General features: G+C 39.5%; 4 protein-coding genes and 1 pseudogene across 4 annotated transcripts; 2 read left to right on the top strand and 3 right to left on the bottom strand.

The window, feature by feature from the left end:
* Nucleotides 1–1,457: 1,457 nt before the first annotated feature.
* On the bottom strand, nt 1,458–2,392 carry LOC145486075 (histamine H2 receptor-like). The gene has a single exon (XM_081464783.1). The coding sequence runs from the start codon at nt 2,376–2,378 to the stop codon at nt 1,458–1,460; it is 921 nt and encodes a 306-aa protein (XP_081320909.1). The 5' UTR covers nt 2,379–2,392.
* A 4,156-nt stretch (nt 2,393–6,548) lies between these two features.
* LOC145485706 (adenosine receptor A3-like) lies at nt 6,549–8,814 on the top strand (annotated as a pseudogene).
* Nucleotides 8,815–10,191: 1,377 nt separating this feature from the next.
* On the bottom strand, nt 10,192–11,965 carry LOC145485420 (histamine H2 receptor-like). Its single transcript, XM_081464087.1, has one exon. It carries the CDS (start codon nt 11,681–11,683, stop codon nt 10,736–10,738), a length of 948 nt encoding a protein of 315 aa, XP_081320213.1. The 5' UTR covers nt 11,684–11,965; the 3' UTR covers nt 10,192–10,735.
* A 1,199-nt stretch (nt 11,966–13,164) lies between these two features.
* On the bottom strand, nt 13,165–15,161 carry LOC145485419 (adenosine receptor A2b-like). Its single transcript, XM_081464086.1, has one exon. The coding sequence runs from the start codon at nt 15,106–15,108 to the stop codon at nt 14,173–14,175; it is 936 nt and encodes a 311-aa protein (XP_081320212.1). The 5' UTR covers nt 15,109–15,161; the 3' UTR covers nt 13,165–14,172.
* Nucleotides 15,162–17,663: 2,502 nt separating this feature from the next.
* On the top strand, nt 17,664–19,267 carry LOC145485418 (histamine H2 receptor-like). Its single transcript, XM_081464085.1, has one exon. The coding sequence runs from the start codon at nt 18,031–18,033 to the stop codon at nt 18,973–18,975; it is 945 nt and encodes a 314-aa protein (XP_081320211.1). The 5' UTR covers nt 17,664–18,030; the 3' UTR covers nt 18,976–19,267.
* The last annotated feature ends 406 nt before the right edge of the window (nt 19,268–19,673 follow it).

Here is a 19,673-nt window from a genome sequence, read left to right as displayed (position 1 = left end):
AACGTTTCAAAGGTCTCGATGAATTTATAGCGTTTTTGCTCTCCAAGAAGAAAAGTCGAAAAAGAAGCAGATAGTTGTAGGGTAGAGTATAGATAACATGGCAGAAGGCTCCTATTGTTCCATAATGTTATCAAACGCCAAATTAAGGAAAAATCACAAAATCGCAAAATCACACGCCACGTCATGCATCGATGCACGCGCTAAGTAATAAAATGAACAATGATAGGGCAGATGGCCATTGCTATAGCTTTGCCTGGATTTAACAGTCTTGGACGTTCGGCGACCCTATTTTTCTTTTGATGGATCATTTTCTGTACCGAGTTTCTACGTTTAGCGAAAAAATGAAGAAATCCAGAAGTTTGAATCTTTTGCAAAATGCACCATCGAATTCCGTTCTTTTTAGCTCTTCGTTTATCTGTGCGGCGGTTTCAAACGTCTCTCGAAGGGTTAAGTTTTGTGAAAACGTTGGCGACATTTGCGATTATTAATGCAAGGGATTCACTTATACAAAATATTACTAGGATAGTTTGTCTCCGTTAATTCAACTTTGATATTTTAAGCTAAAAACCCTGGAGACCATGCCGATTTACGCGCACCAATTTTTCTAAAGCAGACTAGTTTTCCACACGCTTTATCTCAGAAACGAAGTCCGTGACCCCCAATTTTTTTTCATTTCTGAAACAAGTAATTTATTATCTGACCGCAGTAGAAGTTTGAAGAAAATCTATCGAGTAGAACATTTTCGAGCGAACGTCCTTAAAGGGGGGAAAATTGTACAGATTATATAAAGCTTGCGTGTTCTCACCCCACGATCATCTTGTGTGAGAACAATAGCACTTAATTCAGTCTTGATTCTTGTTGTGTATTCGTATAGTCTTAATAAAACTCTAAATAAAGAATCATTCCACAAGAACAATAAAATTTTCCATATATTATACCACACATAAACTGTAAACTAGCATTTTGGCAGGTTAATGGTTTTGACCAAGAGATTATCAATTGACCCAAAGGGGTAATCTTGAGTTCATTTTTGCGATGGTAGTTTTTCAGTATGTGGGTGGCAAGGCTAATGGGTGACCATATGGTGTAAGTTGTTTTTCTTGGGTTGTACAAGGTAGTTTTGCGTTAGAGTCTCCCGATAAAATGATAGGTTTAAAGGAAAGAATATAGGGAAGTTCTTGATGTGTCACCGTTCAATTTTCTACATTTTGCCAAAACATTCTGTTGAGTTTCAAAAATTAACGCAGTGGCGCTCGATAAAGCAATTTTATTCAGGCACGCTGACAAACAGAATTACTGCATGTTTTTTTTTGAAATTCTTTTATAATTCTTTATTAGAATCAAAAAAGTGATTTTTAAATGGAAATATTTCATATAGACTTTTTCTATCCAGCCTTCTTCGTTTGGCTGCCAGGTTAGTTAAGGTTACTCTGCATACAGACATTCCTTCATTAATATCACTCACTTAAACAGTTACAGTATTGCCCGATCGCATCTTTCACAGCTTTCCTCACTTCCCTGATTCGCCAGCAATACAGAACAGGGTTTACCGATGAATTGAAGAAGATTAAAGTCGCAGAGAAGCCCTCGGCGACTAGAAAGGATTCGCCAGTAATTGCTCTTAGTCCTGAAACTATGCTGTACGGGAGATAACACGCTAACAATGTGAAGTGAACCCACAGCGCGTTTGAAACTGTTTTTTTGTATTGTTCGATAGTGCGAGAAGACCTTCCATTGGGCTTTCGTTGAGAGCCGATAGCTCGAACTTTTATTTGTTGCAGACGAAGGATATGGTAAATTTTGGCGTAGCAAAAGGTGGACGTTAACACGCAAAGAAAGATTGTTGTGATACACACTATATAGAAAACAAATTTGTTCCGCGAAAGAAGCGCAACTCCATTGACAACATTTAACACCCAGCTGACAAGCACAAAAGCACGAACTCGGCCAGTAGTTACAGTTTGTCTGTATCGTACTCCAAGCGACAGAGCTAGCAATCTATCGATGCTGATAAAGGTTAGAACAAAGAGCGACACCCCGCTTAAAACTGCACTGGTTACATAGCTTGATACAGAGGTGAACAGATAGATGCCCAATTGTCCTGTCAGAATAGCAATGGCGTGAAGAGCAGCTAACGGCTGCGAAATGAGGCCAACACAGAGATCGGTGATCGCCAGAGAACGAAGTAAGAATCTTGATGGCGGATAAATAGAAGACTTCTTTCGAAGAGCGAAAACTATCAAAATATTCCCCAGGGTTGTGGTAATGACAAATAAAGTATTCAAGAACGACAGAGCAATGAACGAGATTGAAACGTAATCCAAGCTTTTCCTTTCAAAAAAACTCGGTGTAGTTGCTTCATCTTCATCATTTACCATTTCCAAAACTGCCGTTAGCCTGTGTAAGGTTTCAAATTTGAAAGCCTTAACGGTTGTCTGGGTTCTTAAAATAACTTTGAACACTTTGTCGTGATAGTCGCATTGGTTTTACACTTGCTCCTTCAAACAGGTTCTTGATAACCAAATTTCAAGCCTGCTCTGAAATTTTAAATGACAGATTTTTGTTAGAGTTGGCACTTGTCAGTTTGGACGGAACGTTAGATTAGCATTTGGCATTCTCTCGGTTATGAGTTCCTTCTGCGTGGCAAAGAAACAAAACTCTCATTAAACATTTGGGTCGTATGTCAGCCCGTACAAGCTTATTACAGGAACTATTCGCGACATCAAAGTTCTGCGAAAAACACTAAGATTTGAAAACGTAAAATGAAGAAACTCGGAAAATTAAATTAGATTTTAAAATTATAGTTGCTTAATAAACTTTATTGGGCAATTAAGAGGCCCTGCGCCTAAGAAACGACCGATGATTTCCGGCTAAAAAATAAAATCGGCCGATTTTTATCTCCCAAGTAGAGGTTACCGAATACTATGTAAAAATGAATTTCTTTTGTTTCAGTTTCGCTTTAAACCAAAAATATCGAGCCGCAAACTTTTTCCGTCTGATAGCAGCAAAATCAGGCCGAAAATAAGGCCCCGCTAAAAACTGTTCGGAAATTACTATCGCAACGCAAAATAATGAGAAAACTACACAGTGTTGAAGAAAAAGGCCTTTTAATGCAATATCATTCGATAAACATCAAAAAACTGCCGAAGCGATTAAAAAATAAAGTTTCAAATATTGCATACTAAATTAGATGGAACGTTGGAGCTGATTTTAAAATAATTATTTCTCAAAAGTTCAACGCTTTTGAAAGCAGTCACAGTGATGAAACAGACATTGGAGGGATACACATCACGTTTCTGAAAAAACATTTTTCGGCCAAAGTATATTGACCTTATACAAAGCGTTCAAAGTTACCGTGTTTACCGTTATCCTGCTACTTGGGCGAAACACTTCTCTTTTGCCAATACGGCCGTGCATAGCGTGGTAAACGCCACTTTAAACCTTGCTAGGCATTCCAAGACCATCCTAAGTAGAAGGACGTAGAATTAAAAGAGAAAGGAAGATGAAAAATACGTAGAAAAAGAAAATAACTCGAAATTACCATCTGCTAACGAAAGCTGAATCTGGAAAATGTCGTCGCGTGACAGCGGCCATTGACGTCTTTGTCTACACAGCGGCGGAATCCAAACAAATACACAAATAGGAAAACAATTTTTCCCGGCCAGAAGACGTTTAGTGGAGCAATGTTATGTTATTTTTCACAAATGATGGTCACTCAAAAAGAAAAACTTCCCCAACCGCCACACCGTTTTGGCCGCAGCGTGATCTGAGTTATGGGGTCACGACTGCATCCCTAGCCGCTGACCGCACGAAGGACATTGCAGACTCGTTTTCCCACGCTCTTGCGACTTGACGTGACAAATGACGTCAATGGCCGCTGTCACGCGACGACATTTCCCAGATTCAGCTTTCGTTAGCAGATGGTAATTTCGAGTTATTTTCTTTTTCTACGTATTTTTCATCTTCCTTTCTCTTTTAATTCTACGTCCTTCTACTCAGGATGGTCTTCGAATGCCTAGCAAGGTTTAAAGTGGCGTTTACCACGCTATCCAGGGCCGTATTGGCAAAAGAGGAGTGTTTCGCCCAAGTAGCAGGATAACGGTAAACACGGTAACTTTGAACGCTTTGTACAAGGTCAATATACTTTGGCCGAAAAATGTTTTTTCAGAAACGTGATGTATATCCCTGCAATGTCTGATTCATCACTGTGACTGCTTTCAAAAGCGTTGAACTTTTGAGAAATAATTATTTTAAAATCAGCTCCAACGTTCCATCTAATTTAGTATGCAATATTTGAAACTTTATTTTTTAATCGCTTCGGCAGTTTTTTGATGTTTATCGAATGATATTGCATTAAAAGGCCTTTTTCTTCAACACTGTGTAGTTTTCTCATTATTTTGCGTTGCGATAGTAATTTCCGAACAGTTTTCAGCGGGGCCTTATTTTCGGCCTGATTTTGCTGCTATCAGACGGAAAAAGTTTGCGGCTCGATATTTTTGGTTTAAAGCGAAACTGAAACAAAAGAAATTCATTTTAAAATAGTATTCGGTAACCTATACTTGGGAGATAAAAATCGGCCGATTTTATTTTTTAGCCGGAAATCATCGGTCGTTTCTTAGGCGCAGGGCCTCTTAAGTCGGTTTAATCCCAAACGATAAGTTTATTATTCTCAGATGATCATTAAGCTCTTTCTCCTCGATGGCAATATAGCCATGTCAGCCATTGCCGGCGAGTTGCTGGGATTCATCAATATTTTCAACTTGCGTGCTATCCAGGCAGTCAAAAGGAAAACTTGATCTTTTTTATCTCGCCAGGAAACTTCAATCTGTGAGATACCTGAATCGCAATAAATACTGAAATAAATAATATAAATAAATACCGTCAAGTATAACCGCTTCGAAAAAATAGACTTAAAACTCAATGAAAAGCAGCAGTTTTGTATCGCCATATCGACCCTAAATTTCCTGCAGTTACCGTCATTTTGCATTTTGGTATAAAGCAATTTCTTAGTTAAAGCTTGGCAGTTCCATTTACTATTTGTCAGTTAATTTAATTTTCAATAAAATCTGGGGAGTTTTATATCAGCTGTCAGTTAGTATAAGCGTTGTTTGGGTGAGGAACTCATTTTTCAGTCTAATATTTTGATGTCAAAATGCATTGTGAGGCTGAAGTAATTCGTCACGGTTTAATCTTGTGTATCGCGGGATTTTCAGAAAGTTGCAATAGATTCGCTGGTGCGGTAACTTTGAATTTTGACAATACCAACAATTGCAAATCCATAGAATTTATTTTGATTCGGTTGTCCATTTTAAGGGTTGTGACAGCGTACTATTGTATATAAGAATATTTCCAGTATTATTTAATAACTGCACGAGAACGGAATAATATCTCAACATGTGAATTTTATAATATTTATAAAACTAAGAGATAATCTCTTGATAAAGCTGTCAGACTTGTTCTGAGGACTCAGGCAAAATGAAATTCATGGCAGAATTGAATTCTATCACGATGTTTACGCTAAAATATTCAATTAAAACTGGGCAATAAATGTTATGAGAAGGAACTGTTCAGTTATAAAATCTAGTAAAGTGTGCTCTTGTTTGACGGTTGAACGCAAAATTTAAACCAAATTTATGGCCTCTTCTAGTCTAGATACACGGCAGATAAGAATGTTTTTCACTCGTTTGGTTTTTCAGAAACGCACTCTTGACAGACGTCAAGTTGTGACGTCACGAGGTTGGGGCACGGTAACGACAACACATGCACGTTTTGCTACATACATAATCAACGCTTGCGCAAGTCGAGAGGCGCAATCCGAGCTCGGCACGAGAAAAGTCATTTTCACGCCCCTCAAAACCCGAGCGTGGATCGAGGGCGCGAGTAGGGGAAGACCTAAGGACTATCCGCCACGGGAAAGGCCAGGGAAGCTGAATGGAAAATCTGTTGCTAGGTAACATGACGTCGTTATGACGTTAAGGTGTCACGGAGAAACATGAGTTTTGTTATGCTATCACTTGTTTGTAATAAAGAATGAACAAAGAGAAATCTGCGGAGGAGTTTTAAATTACTATTTACCTTGTATGTAGTTTACACGACAGGTGTATTTAACCAGAAAAAATCTCACGAACTATATGCAGAAAGTCACGTATTCTTTTGAATTTCTCTTTTATCTGAGCGGACCCGCGCATTTCTCGTTTACAGTTAAACTAGTAGAGTGCCCCATCAGGCACAGTTTGGCAGATAGCCAGCTTTCCCAAACGTGGGAGATAATTTTTTTCCCCTACATGTTGCGTTAGGCAAGCACTATTATCCAATAAAGCAAATGGTTCGTTCACATTAACGTACAGTTTAGTGTAATATTAAACAAACAAATGCTCTCGCTAAAGTAAATTTTATGTCATTTTTGCAACGAATGTTTGTCAGAGTAGACTTGAAACAAAGAAACCTACCTCCTTTAAAGGAAACATTTATTTTATTTTTTTTAATTTACATTCAAGAAAACAGCTTGATCACGCTTAACGGACTCCGGAGTATTCCCCTTAAAGAAAATGAACGCTGACGACTTAAAAACTCTGCCAACATCGTTTGAAAACATCAATTCAAGCCTAGAGTATATTTAGAACTCCTTTATCACTCTATCGAGTTTAAATGTTTTCTTAGCCATCACTGCGACTCTTGGAAATACTTTGATTTTCCTCGCTCTTGGAAAGAACTGTGGTCTTCATGCACCGTCGAGGCTATTAATCCGCTCTCTGGCGTTTACAGACCTCTTTGTTGGTCTCATTTCTCAGCCATTAGCTGCTCTTCACGCCATTTCTATTCTGAACATTTGGCGATATTTCGATTCACGTTGTTATCGAGTTATAGCACAAGTGCAATTTTAAGCGGAGTGTCTCTCTTCACTCTAACCTTCCTAAGCATCGATAGATTGCTAGCTCTGTCGCTTGGAGTACGATACAGACAAACAGTGACCATTGGGCGAGTCCGCGCTTCTGGGATTTTTGGTTGGGTGCTCAATATCGCGAATGGGCTGCTAAGCTTTCTGCCGGAAAATAGATTTGTCTTCAACATTGTTTGTGTGGCGAGCATTGCTCCTTGCGTAGTAATATCGTCCATATGTTACATCAAAATCTACTATATTCTCCATCTAACCCAAAGTAAAGTTCACGCCAGTTCTTCTCATGTGCAACCAAATGAAAGCTCTCCGCTGCACTTCGAACGATACAAGAAAACGGTTTCAAGTGCGCTGTGGGTTTACTTCACATTGTTAGCGTGTTATCTGCCGTTTGGTGTAGTTTCAGGGCTAAAGGCCATAACTGGAGACACTCTCCCAGTCGCCGAGGGATTCACTGCGACTTTAATCTTCTTCAATTCATCGGTGAACCCTGTTCTTTATTGTTGGCGAATCAGGGAAGTGAGAAAAGCTGTGAAAGAAACCATCAGGCAATACTGTGGTTTTTCAAGTGGAGCCCGGAGTGATAGAGTGGTAAAAGTTAAGAAACGCAAAGTTAATCTTGACAGCCTTGTAACTGATGTCGCAAGGCAATATGCTGGCGATCGAAACGTCGACACTCCAAGTTCATGGACGAAAGGGGACTAACGTCTTGACGGAAAATCTTTTCTAAAATCTTTAATCATTCTTTAGACACGATAAAAATTCATAAGAGCCGCCGCTCAACGTGTGAGGGTGGCCTTAGGTGGTTTAATTTGCTTCGTTTAACGTTAAGTCAATAACCAACTAAGTGTTAACTGAGGCGGCGTCCACATTACGTTGGAGATATTTGAAAACGCAGCTTTATTTCTACGGTTAGGCCTACCGTCCACACTGATCCGTCTCGAAAACGGAGCTTTTCAAAAACATTCTTCAAACAGTACAGGAAGAACTTGAAAACGCCGGATTTCCGGTTTAGTGTGGATGGAAAACAGTTTGAAAACAGAGCTTTTCGAGAACATAATCATGTAATTTCCCCGACCGAGGTTTCTTCAAACAGAACTGGCTAAAATGACTGGTGATTGCTGCGTTTCTAAATTTCTCTGGCGTAGTGTGGACGGAAAACCTTTGATGCGTTATATATATCAGTCTGGTTTGAGTTTGTTGTTAGTTCCCTCCCTTGCTCTAATGGTTTTCTTCATGTCGTTACTTCAATCCTAAGCTCGGTTTATTGTTTCTTTAAAAACTTGCTAGAGCGCTTTTTAACAGTTGGGCTCCCTACGGCCTCCCATATAAAGCCAAGCGGCCGAATTAGACGTCGAGGGAAACAATGGCCAGAACTGCTCACGGATGTTTTTTTTGTTCTTGAGTGTGAACGGCAATCCTGCCAAAATAATATAAGAATTTTCGAAGAGACAGACACTTAGATTGAAATTTCGCCGCCTTCAGTGCCAAGAGGTCTTTATTTTGTTTGTTGATTGTTGCACAGTGAATCACCAGTTTTTCCGGCAGTTCTTTGTAGATTTTGACTGTTGATAATAAATATGTTTGAGACCGAGAATTTGCGACTTTACTGCATATTGTTCCTCCCTTCCCAAATTAAAAATGTTGGATGAGGTTGAGGAAAATATCGTAATTTGTCAGTGGCATGCAAAACATTAATTTGCCTAGCTGAGCCAAAGTCTGAGGCAAATAATTGATATTCGACATACTGACAAATCACAATATTTTGCGATAACCGAGTACAATAATTGCTTTATCATTCGACCACCATGACCAAGTTTGTTTTCATGTTTAAATCGCTCTCTGACAACTCAGGGAAGCGAACTGTCAATTTTTATGCAATTGCGCATGAGCAGAATATTACTTGCAGCAAAACACATTTAGACTGTATCACGCATGAGCAGACCATTATTTGTAGGTAGTTCTTTTGTTGGCTCTCGGCCAATAAAAAGGAAGGAAAAAATGCATTGCATGATATCAAACTTTTCTAAACCCCATTCGATGTGGTAACAGTGGACGAAAAGCCACTCTGTGAAGGTTTCACCGCTGAAATCAAATTTATTTATATTTTTGTATTTTTGTTACGCAGAGATAGAGAGAAATCTTTTTCCTTGATCGGAATCATGTTGCTATGCAATATGAAATGTCATTATGACGTCAGTACCCACTAGCAAGAAAGCAAGCGTACGACTGGGAAGGGTCAAAGCCCACTAATTTGAACCTCATGCCACGTTTTGACGTTAATAAATTGATTGATTGGTTGTTTGAACAGTTTCAAGAAGCGAATATGTTATTACTGTTAGGACTATGGCCTCTGGAACAATTTATAACCATCTCTATTAAACGCAAGTTGTTCGGTCGAAGTTTTTAAACGTCGTTTGAAGAATAAGCTTTTGGACAATTGCTTAAACTCTTGTTAAAGTTGTGTTTTTTTTTTACTTAATTGCACTGTGATTACTACTGTTTCTTTTTGTTCCTGAAAAGCCCCGTTGGAGAGGTTACAATAAAGTACGTATGTAGGTCAGCTTGCTAGCGCTTGTAAGCGCTTGCAAGCGCTTGACAATCAGTTTGGGTATCTGTCGGCTGTTTTTACGACGGCTTTCGAGAACGTGGTTTCTTGAACATGATTAAAAGCAAAAGGACTTACGAACTATTTTTTTTAGTATATATTACTTAAATCTACATTCTAGTTTCAATATATTAAAAAATGGTAGTTACAATAATAATAACAATAGAAAACAAATTCCTGCTTTCCATGAATGTTGTGTGTTTATTCACAAATGTTAAAGAAGTCGCCGCGCAGCCGAAGTTAAACTAGCGAGAGTTTGTTCTTGCTGGAGTTTGACAGGTCAGCTACTCCACACCAGTTCCGCACCACACCAGTACAACTAAAACAGTTTTTAAAAATTTTTACAAAGTTGGTGCGGGGCAGTGGAACAGCAAGTTTGCTCTCACAATCTCTTAGTGAATAAGAAGACATTTCTCCGAGCTTTGATTTTGATCACAGATATTCACGGGCAAGACCATTTAGTGATGTTTACAATTTCCGTTGAACATCTAGTTTTTCAGCCAAATCTTATAAAGGGATGATCTCCACATTTGGCATCAGAAAAAGCAGAAGTTAAGATCTGCGGGGCGCGATTTTGTTGTTTATGTCGATTGGCAGACACCACCACAACAATCGAAATGGGGCTGGAAAGCGTTATAAATATAATACATTTTGAACGGAACAAATGAACTGCTTCGCTTCAAGATGCCTGTGCCGGAGGCAATCGTTTTGGAAATGGCATCGATATCTGCGTCATAAATTAAATTTTCATGTACATGTACACCAAAAGATTGCGTAAATTCACTGACTTGGATCAACTTGCGTAATGGAGTGTCAATCTGAGGAAATTATTACTCTCTGAATTTCAAATACAAAACACCCTCGTAAACACTACAATAGAACAATGTAGTGTCAGATTGGACGAATGTCTGTCACCTTAATGTCATAGAAGTACATTGTGTTCAGCAGCTGAATCAAAGTAAGAAAAAATTCTTGTTTTTTAATTACGTGTATAGTACAACAAAGTTTTCCTGCGCCACCTCCTGACGTCACAACATGAGATTCATTCAAAGCAACTCCTCGGACAAAATAAATGAAAAAATTATAAAAAAAACCCCTCTAACTGGCTGTAAGTTAATGGTCTTTATACTAAGTTGAATCACCCTGTGTTGGATTTGGACAACTGACGTGTGAGTTCAACGAGTGTTGAACTTATGGTTGTCCGTCCTAAGGCTTGAATCAGGCTATCAGGATTAACACGCCGTTTCTTCGGTTATCTCACTTTGGGCTCCAATTGAAAAACCGCAGTATTGCCTGATGGTTTCTTTCACAGCTTGTCTCACTTCCCTGATTCGCCAACAATACAGAACAGGGTTCACCGATGAATTGAAGAAGACTAAGGTTGCCGTGAACCCCTCGGCGACTGCAAAAGTGTCTCCAGTCATGGCCTTCAGTCCCGAAACTATGCTGTACGGTAGATAACACACCAACAATGTGAAATGAACCCACAGCGCACTTGAAACTGTTTTCTTGTACCTTTCGACATGCAGCGGAGACCTTTCATTCGGTTGTCCTTCAGAGACAGTGGCCCGGACTTTCATGCTTTGCAAACGGAGAGTGCGGCAAATCATTCCGTAACAAAATGTCGAAACTACTACGCAAAGCAAAATGCCTGAGAGGCAAACAATATGAAAGAGAAATCTGTTTCCCAAGAAGCGAATGGTCGCGTTGGCGATATTTACTGCCCAGATGAAGATCACAAAAATACGGACTCGCCTAGCGGTCACAGTTTGTCTATATCGTACTCCAAGCGACAGAGCTAGCAATCTATCGATGCTGATAAAGGTTAGAACGAAGAGAGACACTCCGCTTAAAACTGCACTGGTTACATAGCTTGATACAACGGTGAATTGAAAGATCTCCAAATGTTTAGTCAGAATAGAAACGGCGTGAAGAGCAGCTAATGGCTGAGAAATGAGACCAACACAGAGATCTGTAAACGCCAGGGAGCGGATTAATAGCTTTGATGGTGCATGAAGACAAGAACGCCTTCCAAGAGCGAGGAAAATCAAAGTATTTCCCAGGGTCGCCGTGATGGCGAGGAAAATGTTGAAGACAGACAGAACAATAAACGCATTATAGAAGCCCGAACTTTTCCTTTGCAACAAGTTTGGCTGAGATTCTCTGTTGTCGCCGTTCATTTTCTTCAACTGAGAGAAATTTTCGCTAGCTTACATTGAGGAACTTATGTTTGTTCATTTAAAATTACTAACTTGAACGGAGGCGGAATAAGGAGGGTCTGTTTATTTTAAAATCTCATCGGACAATACAAGATAAACGTTTGTTACAAAAATAACATTAATTTTATTATGATGTAGACATGTGCTTTATCAAAATTGCGCTAAATTTTGCCTTCAGTTGCGTAAGATTTACTTCATTGGATAAAAGGCACTTACCTACTACGTGATTTAAGAAATTGATGTCAGATACATTTCCACCTGCTAAATTTGGAAAAGAAGTTTGCGTCAAAGCCTGAGAGCAAACGTCTATATTTTCTTTGAACCAAAAATAACTAGTTTAGGTCTGCACGCAATCTATCTAAGTTACATTATTTGACCATGCAAGTGTACCCAACGGGTCGTGTTGGTAAATTTTCGATCCCCTCCGATTTTCTTAAGTAAAGAATGACACTGCAGATGAACACGAAAACGAGGCCCAAGTTCCTGAAAAGCTAAGGGAGGTTGCAGTTGTTACCGAAAGAATCAGGAAATTTTCGGTTAGAATGTAAATGGTAAGACAATTTTGGCTCGACCAACCGGTAACCTTTCGAATAAACGGAAGGTCTTGAAAGGTAATCCAAAATTTCCAAGCGAAATATCCAAATGGAAAAAGTGCTCACCATTTTAATTCTTCACCAATTTCATCCGCCATCTTGAAATTATGATTAGGTCGAACTCAATCTAGGCTCTCTTGATAAATTGAGGGTTGTTAAGTAACTGGTAAATGGTCAATCCGAACGGAACTTATCGTCAGGGATTTTCGCTTACGCACAAGTGATACAGTGGCTTATAAGTTCTTGCATGACCAATCTACTAATTACCTGAAACCTCTCATTAATGAATACCGTCCATCGCGTAATTACGTTCGCCACTTAGTTATCAAATGGTTTAAACTCAGGACAGTTATAGTGCAAGAGCGTTTTCTTTTGCTGCACCAAAATTATGGATTTCGTTACAGAAGACATTAGGAAAGCGAATTTTTACAACAACTGCCGAAATTCCCGCGCGCTCATTGGCTAATTTTCATTTTCAATAAGCGGACAGACAAATGAATTTATAATTCATGCGATGCGTCCGCGAGCGAGAACCGACAATTTGAGAATTTGTTATTGTAAAAAGCAAATTGACGTCAGTTTTTTATGCGTCTGTCCTGTTATTGACAATGAATTTCGTCAAAACATTGTCCAAGTAGTCTGCGGATCCACAGCTACTTTGACGGTGTTATGACGAAATTCATGGTCAATAATAGGACAAACGCATGGAAAACTGCCGTCAATTTGTTAAACTGTGGAAAGTTTAAAACTAAACTGAAGACCTATTTTTCAAGAAAGGTTTTACTTGCCTAATTGGTTTGCTGTTTTTATTAAGCAATTGCTTAGTTATTTAAGTTAGTTTTTTTGTGCTATTTATTTACTTAGTTATTTACTGTTAGGCGCATTGAGTTCCGAAATGCGCTCTACAAAAATGTAATTATTGTTATTATAATATACAGAGTTCAGCTCTTCTCAGAACTAAACTTTCCTTTCTTCCAGAAGCTAAGTCAGCTCAAACCAATCATGATCAAATTTTAAATCAAGGAAGAATGCTTTCCGAGCAGTATAACGAACTCTTCTATGCAAATGAACAAAAACTTAAAAAATGGCGGGCCGATGTTTCTCAAGTCTATCCTTGTTCAATCCACGGTAATCTACACTAATTTTGCACATCCATGCCCCTTTATTGCTTTCTCTCGGTGTTTCTCTCGAGTTCTTCTGAAACTTTAATTTAAGCCGTTATTTTGATATATTCCAGTTAATTCTATGTCCAGTTCAGTGGTAATGACTGAAATTGCCTAACGCTGGGTGACACAGCACCTTTAAGGTCATCAGCTTTCAGTCATGGAGCAGTTATCGTAGCTGAGTTGCCGAATTGTGAAACGTCTGAGCACATCCGCAAGGTATAATTACTCAAGAGAAAATGTGGTTCTACGCATTGTCCTAGACTACGAGTAGTCCCTCTTTCGCTTAGTCCGTCGAGCAAAACCTTAAATAAATCGGTTTATTTACGGTCTAGCTCGATGGACTAAGCAAAAGAGGGACTACTCGTAGTCTAGCATTGTCCGTGATCTGAAATCCTTTGCACGCCATACCCATCAGGCATGCAAGCCACAAAACACTATCAATATTAATTGAAAAACTCTTCCACGGATTTCTACTTCTTCGTCCATGTTCACAGGGAAGTAATCTCTTCCAGGCGGTCAGTTAGTTAGGGCGTAGTGCAAAAACTTGGGCACGAAAAAGTAGGGGAGAAGAGCGGAGCGGGAGGCAAGAACACGCCTGTAAGCATTGTAACTTGGCGTTAATGGCAAACTTGGAAAGTTGACGTTTTATTGCGACATCAGTTATAAGGCTGTTAAGATTAACTAAGCTATTCTATACTTGTGTCACTCTGCGCTCCACTTGAAAACCATAGTATTCCCTTATGGTTTCTTTCACAGCTTGTCTCACTTCCCTGATTCGCCAAAAATACAGAACAGGGTTCACCGATGAATTGAAGAAGATTAAAGTCGCTGCGAAACCATCGGCGACTGGAAGAGTGTCTCCAGTTATGGCCTTCACTCCTGAAACTATACCAAACGGTAGATAACACGCTAACATTGTGAAGTAAACCCACAGCGCGCTTGAAACTGTTTTCTTGTATCGTTCGAAGTGCAGCGGAGAGCTTTCATTTGGTTGTGCTTGAGAGAAAATGGCTTGAACTCTCATTTGTTGTAAACGAAGAATATGGTAGATTTTGATGTAACATATTGTCGATATTACCACGCAAAGAGAAATGCTCGCCACACAAGCGATCTTGAAGACAAGTCTGTTCGCCAGCAAAAAGCTCAGCATCCCATTTGCTATATTGAACACCCAACTGAAAATCACAAAAGCGCGGACTCGCCCAATGGTCACTGTTTGTCTGTATCGTACTCCAAGCGACAGAGCTAGCAATCTATCGATGCTTATAAAAGTTAGAGTGAAAAGAGACACTCCGCTTAAAATTGCGCTTGTGCCATAACTCAATACCACAGTGAATCGAAATATCGCCAAATGCTCGGTCACAATAGCAATGGCGTGAAGAACTGCTAATGGCTGAGAAATGAGACCAACACAGAGATCGGTAGACGACAAACAGCGGATTAATAGCCTCGATGGTGCACGAAGACCAGAGTTCTTTCCAAGAGCGAGGAAAATCAAAGTATTTCCAAGAGTCGCAGTGATAGCGAGGAAAATATTTAAGAACGATACAACAATGAAGGAGTTATGAACGTACTCCAGTTCTAAACCTTTGTTTTCGAACGAGGTTGGCAGAGTTTTTAAGCTCATTTTCTTCAGTGGAAATATACTGTCCCTCGTTTAGTTCGATGAAGCTGTTTTCTTGAATTTGATTTGTTAGAAAATAAATGTTCTCTGGAAAGGAGACAGGTTTCTTTGTTTAAACGTCTACTCTGACAGAGATAAGGCAAACATTTGTTTCAACAATGACATAAAATTTACTTTAGTGTGAACATTTGTTTGCTTAAAAATGTACTAAACTGCAGGTTGATTAACAAATCATTTGCTTTATTTGATGAACGCGCTTGCCTAACGCGAGATGTAGACAAAATTTCACCGCTCAACTTGGGAAAGCGTGTTATGTGCTTTATTACCCTGCACAAGTAATACAAGAGTCCGCTCGGCTCAAAAGGAAAATTCACGAGAGTGCGTGATTTTCTGCATGGCTAATGGCATTCTTTGTGTTCAACTGATACACCTGCTGTTCAACTTACCTAACAGAGTAAATTCTAATTTAAAACTCCGCCTCAGATTTCTGTTTTTTCATTCATGTTTACAGACAGGTGATGTAATAAGATCGATGCCATGACGTCATTATGACAACATGTTACCTAGCAACAGAATTTCGATCGATACAATTTGTTACTGTTGTCTGGTTTTGAATCAGACTTTCTCAAAGTCCTTCTCGGTTGCAGGTTCTCCGGCTCACTACTCTTTCTCGCGCGCTTCGAACACGGGTTTTAAGCGTTCCTGAAATTTCTCTCGTTCCGAGCTCTGCTTTTGCCGCTCAACTTACAGGCGAATCTTTGTTTACAATATTTGCCTCATTAGCATAAACGATACAGTTTATGATGGAGCTACAAAAACATTAGTTCTGTTTATTGAAATTTGAGTACAGCACGATTAACTGTCCCAATGAATTTGAGCCCAATGTAATGAATACTTTTTTGTGCGACGCGGGTTTAAAAACTCAAAATTTTTCAAAGAATGTATGAGCTTATTAGCGCTTTTGCCACCCGGAAATTTTGCAGTTTCTGAAAGCGAATTTGTCCACGAATATTCACCCAAAAATTTCACCAATTGTTAAGTTTCACAAGCTCTTTAAATGTTTGTAGTCAATTCGTGTCTAGCGTGATGCCTTTTCAGTGCAAAGTCGTATGCTAAACAATGACGACAGCAAAGATTCTCCTCTAGACAAGCCTAGGTTTTGTATGTACCAAAATGAACATAATTGTCACCATTTTCCCATTTCCACCACCTAGTGACGTCATCGATCGCATGGCCTCATCGAGGTATCCTGGGGGTTTAAACTAGGAAAGAACTGCACAGGCCCGCAAATGATTCCGAAACTGGACCGATCATAAACGCGGGACAGGAAATGAATCCTGCAAATGATAACGTAAAAAATTAGCAATGGCATGGACTCCCTGAAAAGTGTATGGTTGTATATATTTTTTCAATTATCCCCCAAGTGAAGAACGTCGAGTACGTCAGGCATAAAAGCAACTTTATCGGAGATGCCTCTGCTGTCTAATTGACCAGTTGTAGTTTCCCCCCTGTACACTACTTGCGTCGTCAGTTGACACTGGCTTCCATGGAAGTACTCAAGATTTCTACGTCCGATTTCGGAGATTATGAAGCATATAGCATACGTAATTTCTCTATAATTCGCTCCTACAAATATTAGATGAAATGCGGTTAGCGCGCTAAATTATAAATCCACTGTCCAAATTTCCGAATCCACACATTTCTATCCTTTACGGCGAAACGCCCATTTCAGGTCCAGGAGGCGTCCGGTGATCATTTGCGTTATAATCTGGAGATCATTTCCGGTGCTGGGATTATTTGCGCCTCCGAGATCATTTACTGCCCCGTAAAGTTAATACCTGTCAGCTTCAAGTTAGTCCACCACCTGAGGCATATATTTCCCCGGGGAGGACTTCCCTAAGAGGTACCAACTCTAAAATAACACATTTAATATCTCCTGCTATATTTTTTTCGGTTCTAAATGTATAAAAGACACTGCAAAAGCTCCCGCTGCTGATCTTTAGAGGCTGAACCCCTAAGAAGGACTAATACCTCATTTTTGAACCCTAAAAGGTACGACCAGTGCCCCCGTCCAATTTATATGGGTGTTCCCCCGGGATATACCGCTTAGGGAGCTTCTCGCACAGCAAAGAGTTAGGTTAAGATTTAGATTCAAATTTAGTGGAACCATTACCCGTAACTTGGCATTTGAACATGACTAAATGAATCAATATCAGCTATAGACAGAACTACTAAAGGATTTCACGGAAATATGTGAAATGTCACATACTCTCGTGATTTTACGTTACAAGATAACTCAGTAATTTAAGTCGCAATTGTGTAATTTAACGTATGCCCCACAACTTCACTAAGTTCATTGATTCTCATTCTGGTTGGCTTGAGCCTGGATCTGAAAGAGACGAAAGTTCAGTTTCTGTTCTGAGTTTAGCTGAAATTTGCATCACTTGTCCACAAACACGGCTTAGCTGAATCCCCAGTTCCCCTCATACTGAGAAAAAAGTTAGAATAAATTAAACACAAATTAAATAAGAAGACATGGACATATTCCCATGAAAGGAAATAGCCTGATATAACTCAATGTCGGACGCAGCCGTAAATTGCTTAAAAACAACACGCAACGATTCATATCAATCTTTTTATTTTATGTTTCCGACATCAATTTCTTAACTTACGACTCAGACAAGTACCTTTCGTCCAATGACACAAATTTTCCGCTGCTCAGCGCATAATTTGGTACAATCTTAAGCAAACACACCGTCACACCGTGGTATTAATGTCAGTTTTGTAATGGATATTTGTCTTATTATTATCTTACTAGATTTTAGAATAAATAGACCCACCTTATAATGCCCCGCCGTTTTAATTCCTATTATCAGATCAGGTATAACTTCCATAACCGGCCTAGCGAACATTTCTCTTGAAGAAATGAACGGCAACGACAGGGAAACCCAGCCAGAAATATTTCAAAGCAAGAGTTTGGGTTTTTATAATTCGTTTATTGTTCTGTCAGTCTTGAATAGTTTCCTCGCCATCACTGCGACGTTAGGAAATACTTTGATTTTTCTCGCTCTTGGAAGGAACTCTGGTCTTCACGCTCCATCGAGGCTATTAATCCGCTGTTTAACGTTTACCGATCTCTGTGTTGGTCTCATTTCTCAGCCTTTAGCTGCTGTTCATGCTATTTCTATTCTAACTAAACATCTGGCGATCTTTCGATTCACCGTCGTGTCAAGTTATATCGCAAGTGCAATTTTGAGCGGAGTGTCACTGTTTGTTTTAACCTTAATCAGCATCGATAGATTGCTAGCTCTGTCGCTTGGAGTACGATACAGGCAAACAGTGACCACTAAGCGAGTCCGTATTTTTGTGATCTTCATCTGGGCAGTAAATATCGCCAACGGGACCATTCGCTTCTTAGGAAACAGATTTGTCTTCTACACTTTTAGCCTCGTGAGCATTTTACTTTGTGTAGCAATTTCTACATTTTGCTACGGAAGAATTGGTCGCACTCTACGTGCGCAAAGCATAAAAGTTCGGGCCACTGTTTCTGAAGGTAAACCAAACGAAAGCTCTCCGCTACACGTCGAACGATACAAGAAAACAGTTTCAAGCGCGCTGTGGGTTCATTTCACATTGTTAGCGTGTTATCTACCGTTCAGCATAGTTTCGGGACTGAAAGCTATAACTGGAGATACTTTTGCAGTTGCTCATGGCTTCACTGCGACTTTAATCTTCTTCAATTCATCGGTGAACCCTGTTCTGTATTGTTGGCGAATCAGGGAAGTGAGACAAGCTGTGAAAGAAACCATCAAGCAATATTGCAGTTTTTCAAGTATGGCACAGACTGACATAAATGAGGAAACCCCATGATCTTGGGAGTTCCCTTTTTGCAACCACAAAATAAATAACAAATACTACAGGAGCTGTTCTGAACAGAAGCTATTTATGTATTGGCACCATGTTAAGACGTCGCCAGGTTGGAACATGGAAACGACAGAACCCATTTTTGTACACGCACATTGAAAACAATTCGTTTTTCTCCTTCGGTATCCCGTTGCTAAGCAACTCGATGTGTCCTTAAAGCGTAACGTCACAGCCATGCTCGAGAGTATTGCTGGGAAGCCCTTCAGCTAACTTAGCTTAAAAGGTTTTTCACGTTCATTTCTGGATATTATATTTCTCAGAGTTAGGTCTGTTTCAAGGAAATTAAATAAAAAACTTTTGTTTGTGTATTTCTCTACATCTCTTTATCTGTAAGCATCAAGGTAGCTAATTGCTCATAACTTGGCTTGTGAGCGCGACTCACCGGAAATGAATAAACATTCGTTGAAGACTTTTAAATAGTATTGCCCGGCATTTAACACGCAAAGGATTGCACAGAGAATGCCGAAAATCACGTACTTTCGTGATTTCCCTATTTCCCTATTTCCCTAGAAAGCTGAGAAGAAAAGTTATTAAAAACAAAACTAAGAAGAAAGGGACAAATTGCCAACGAAAACAGCATACACTCTATTTTTCAGAAGAATACTTTTTTTCTGGCCGAGGCTGAAAATTTTTATTTTTCTGCC

This window comes from Orbicella franksi, chromosome 4 (genome assembly GCF_964199315.1).
Source record: "Orbicella franksi chromosome 4, jaOrbFran1.1, whole genome shotgun sequence".
NCBI lineage: Eukaryota > Metazoa > Cnidaria > Anthozoa > Scleractinia > Merulinidae > Orbicella > Orbicella franksi.
Note: the sequence above shows the minus strand (reverse complement) of the source record. Positions and strands in the feature narration are given on the sequence as shown.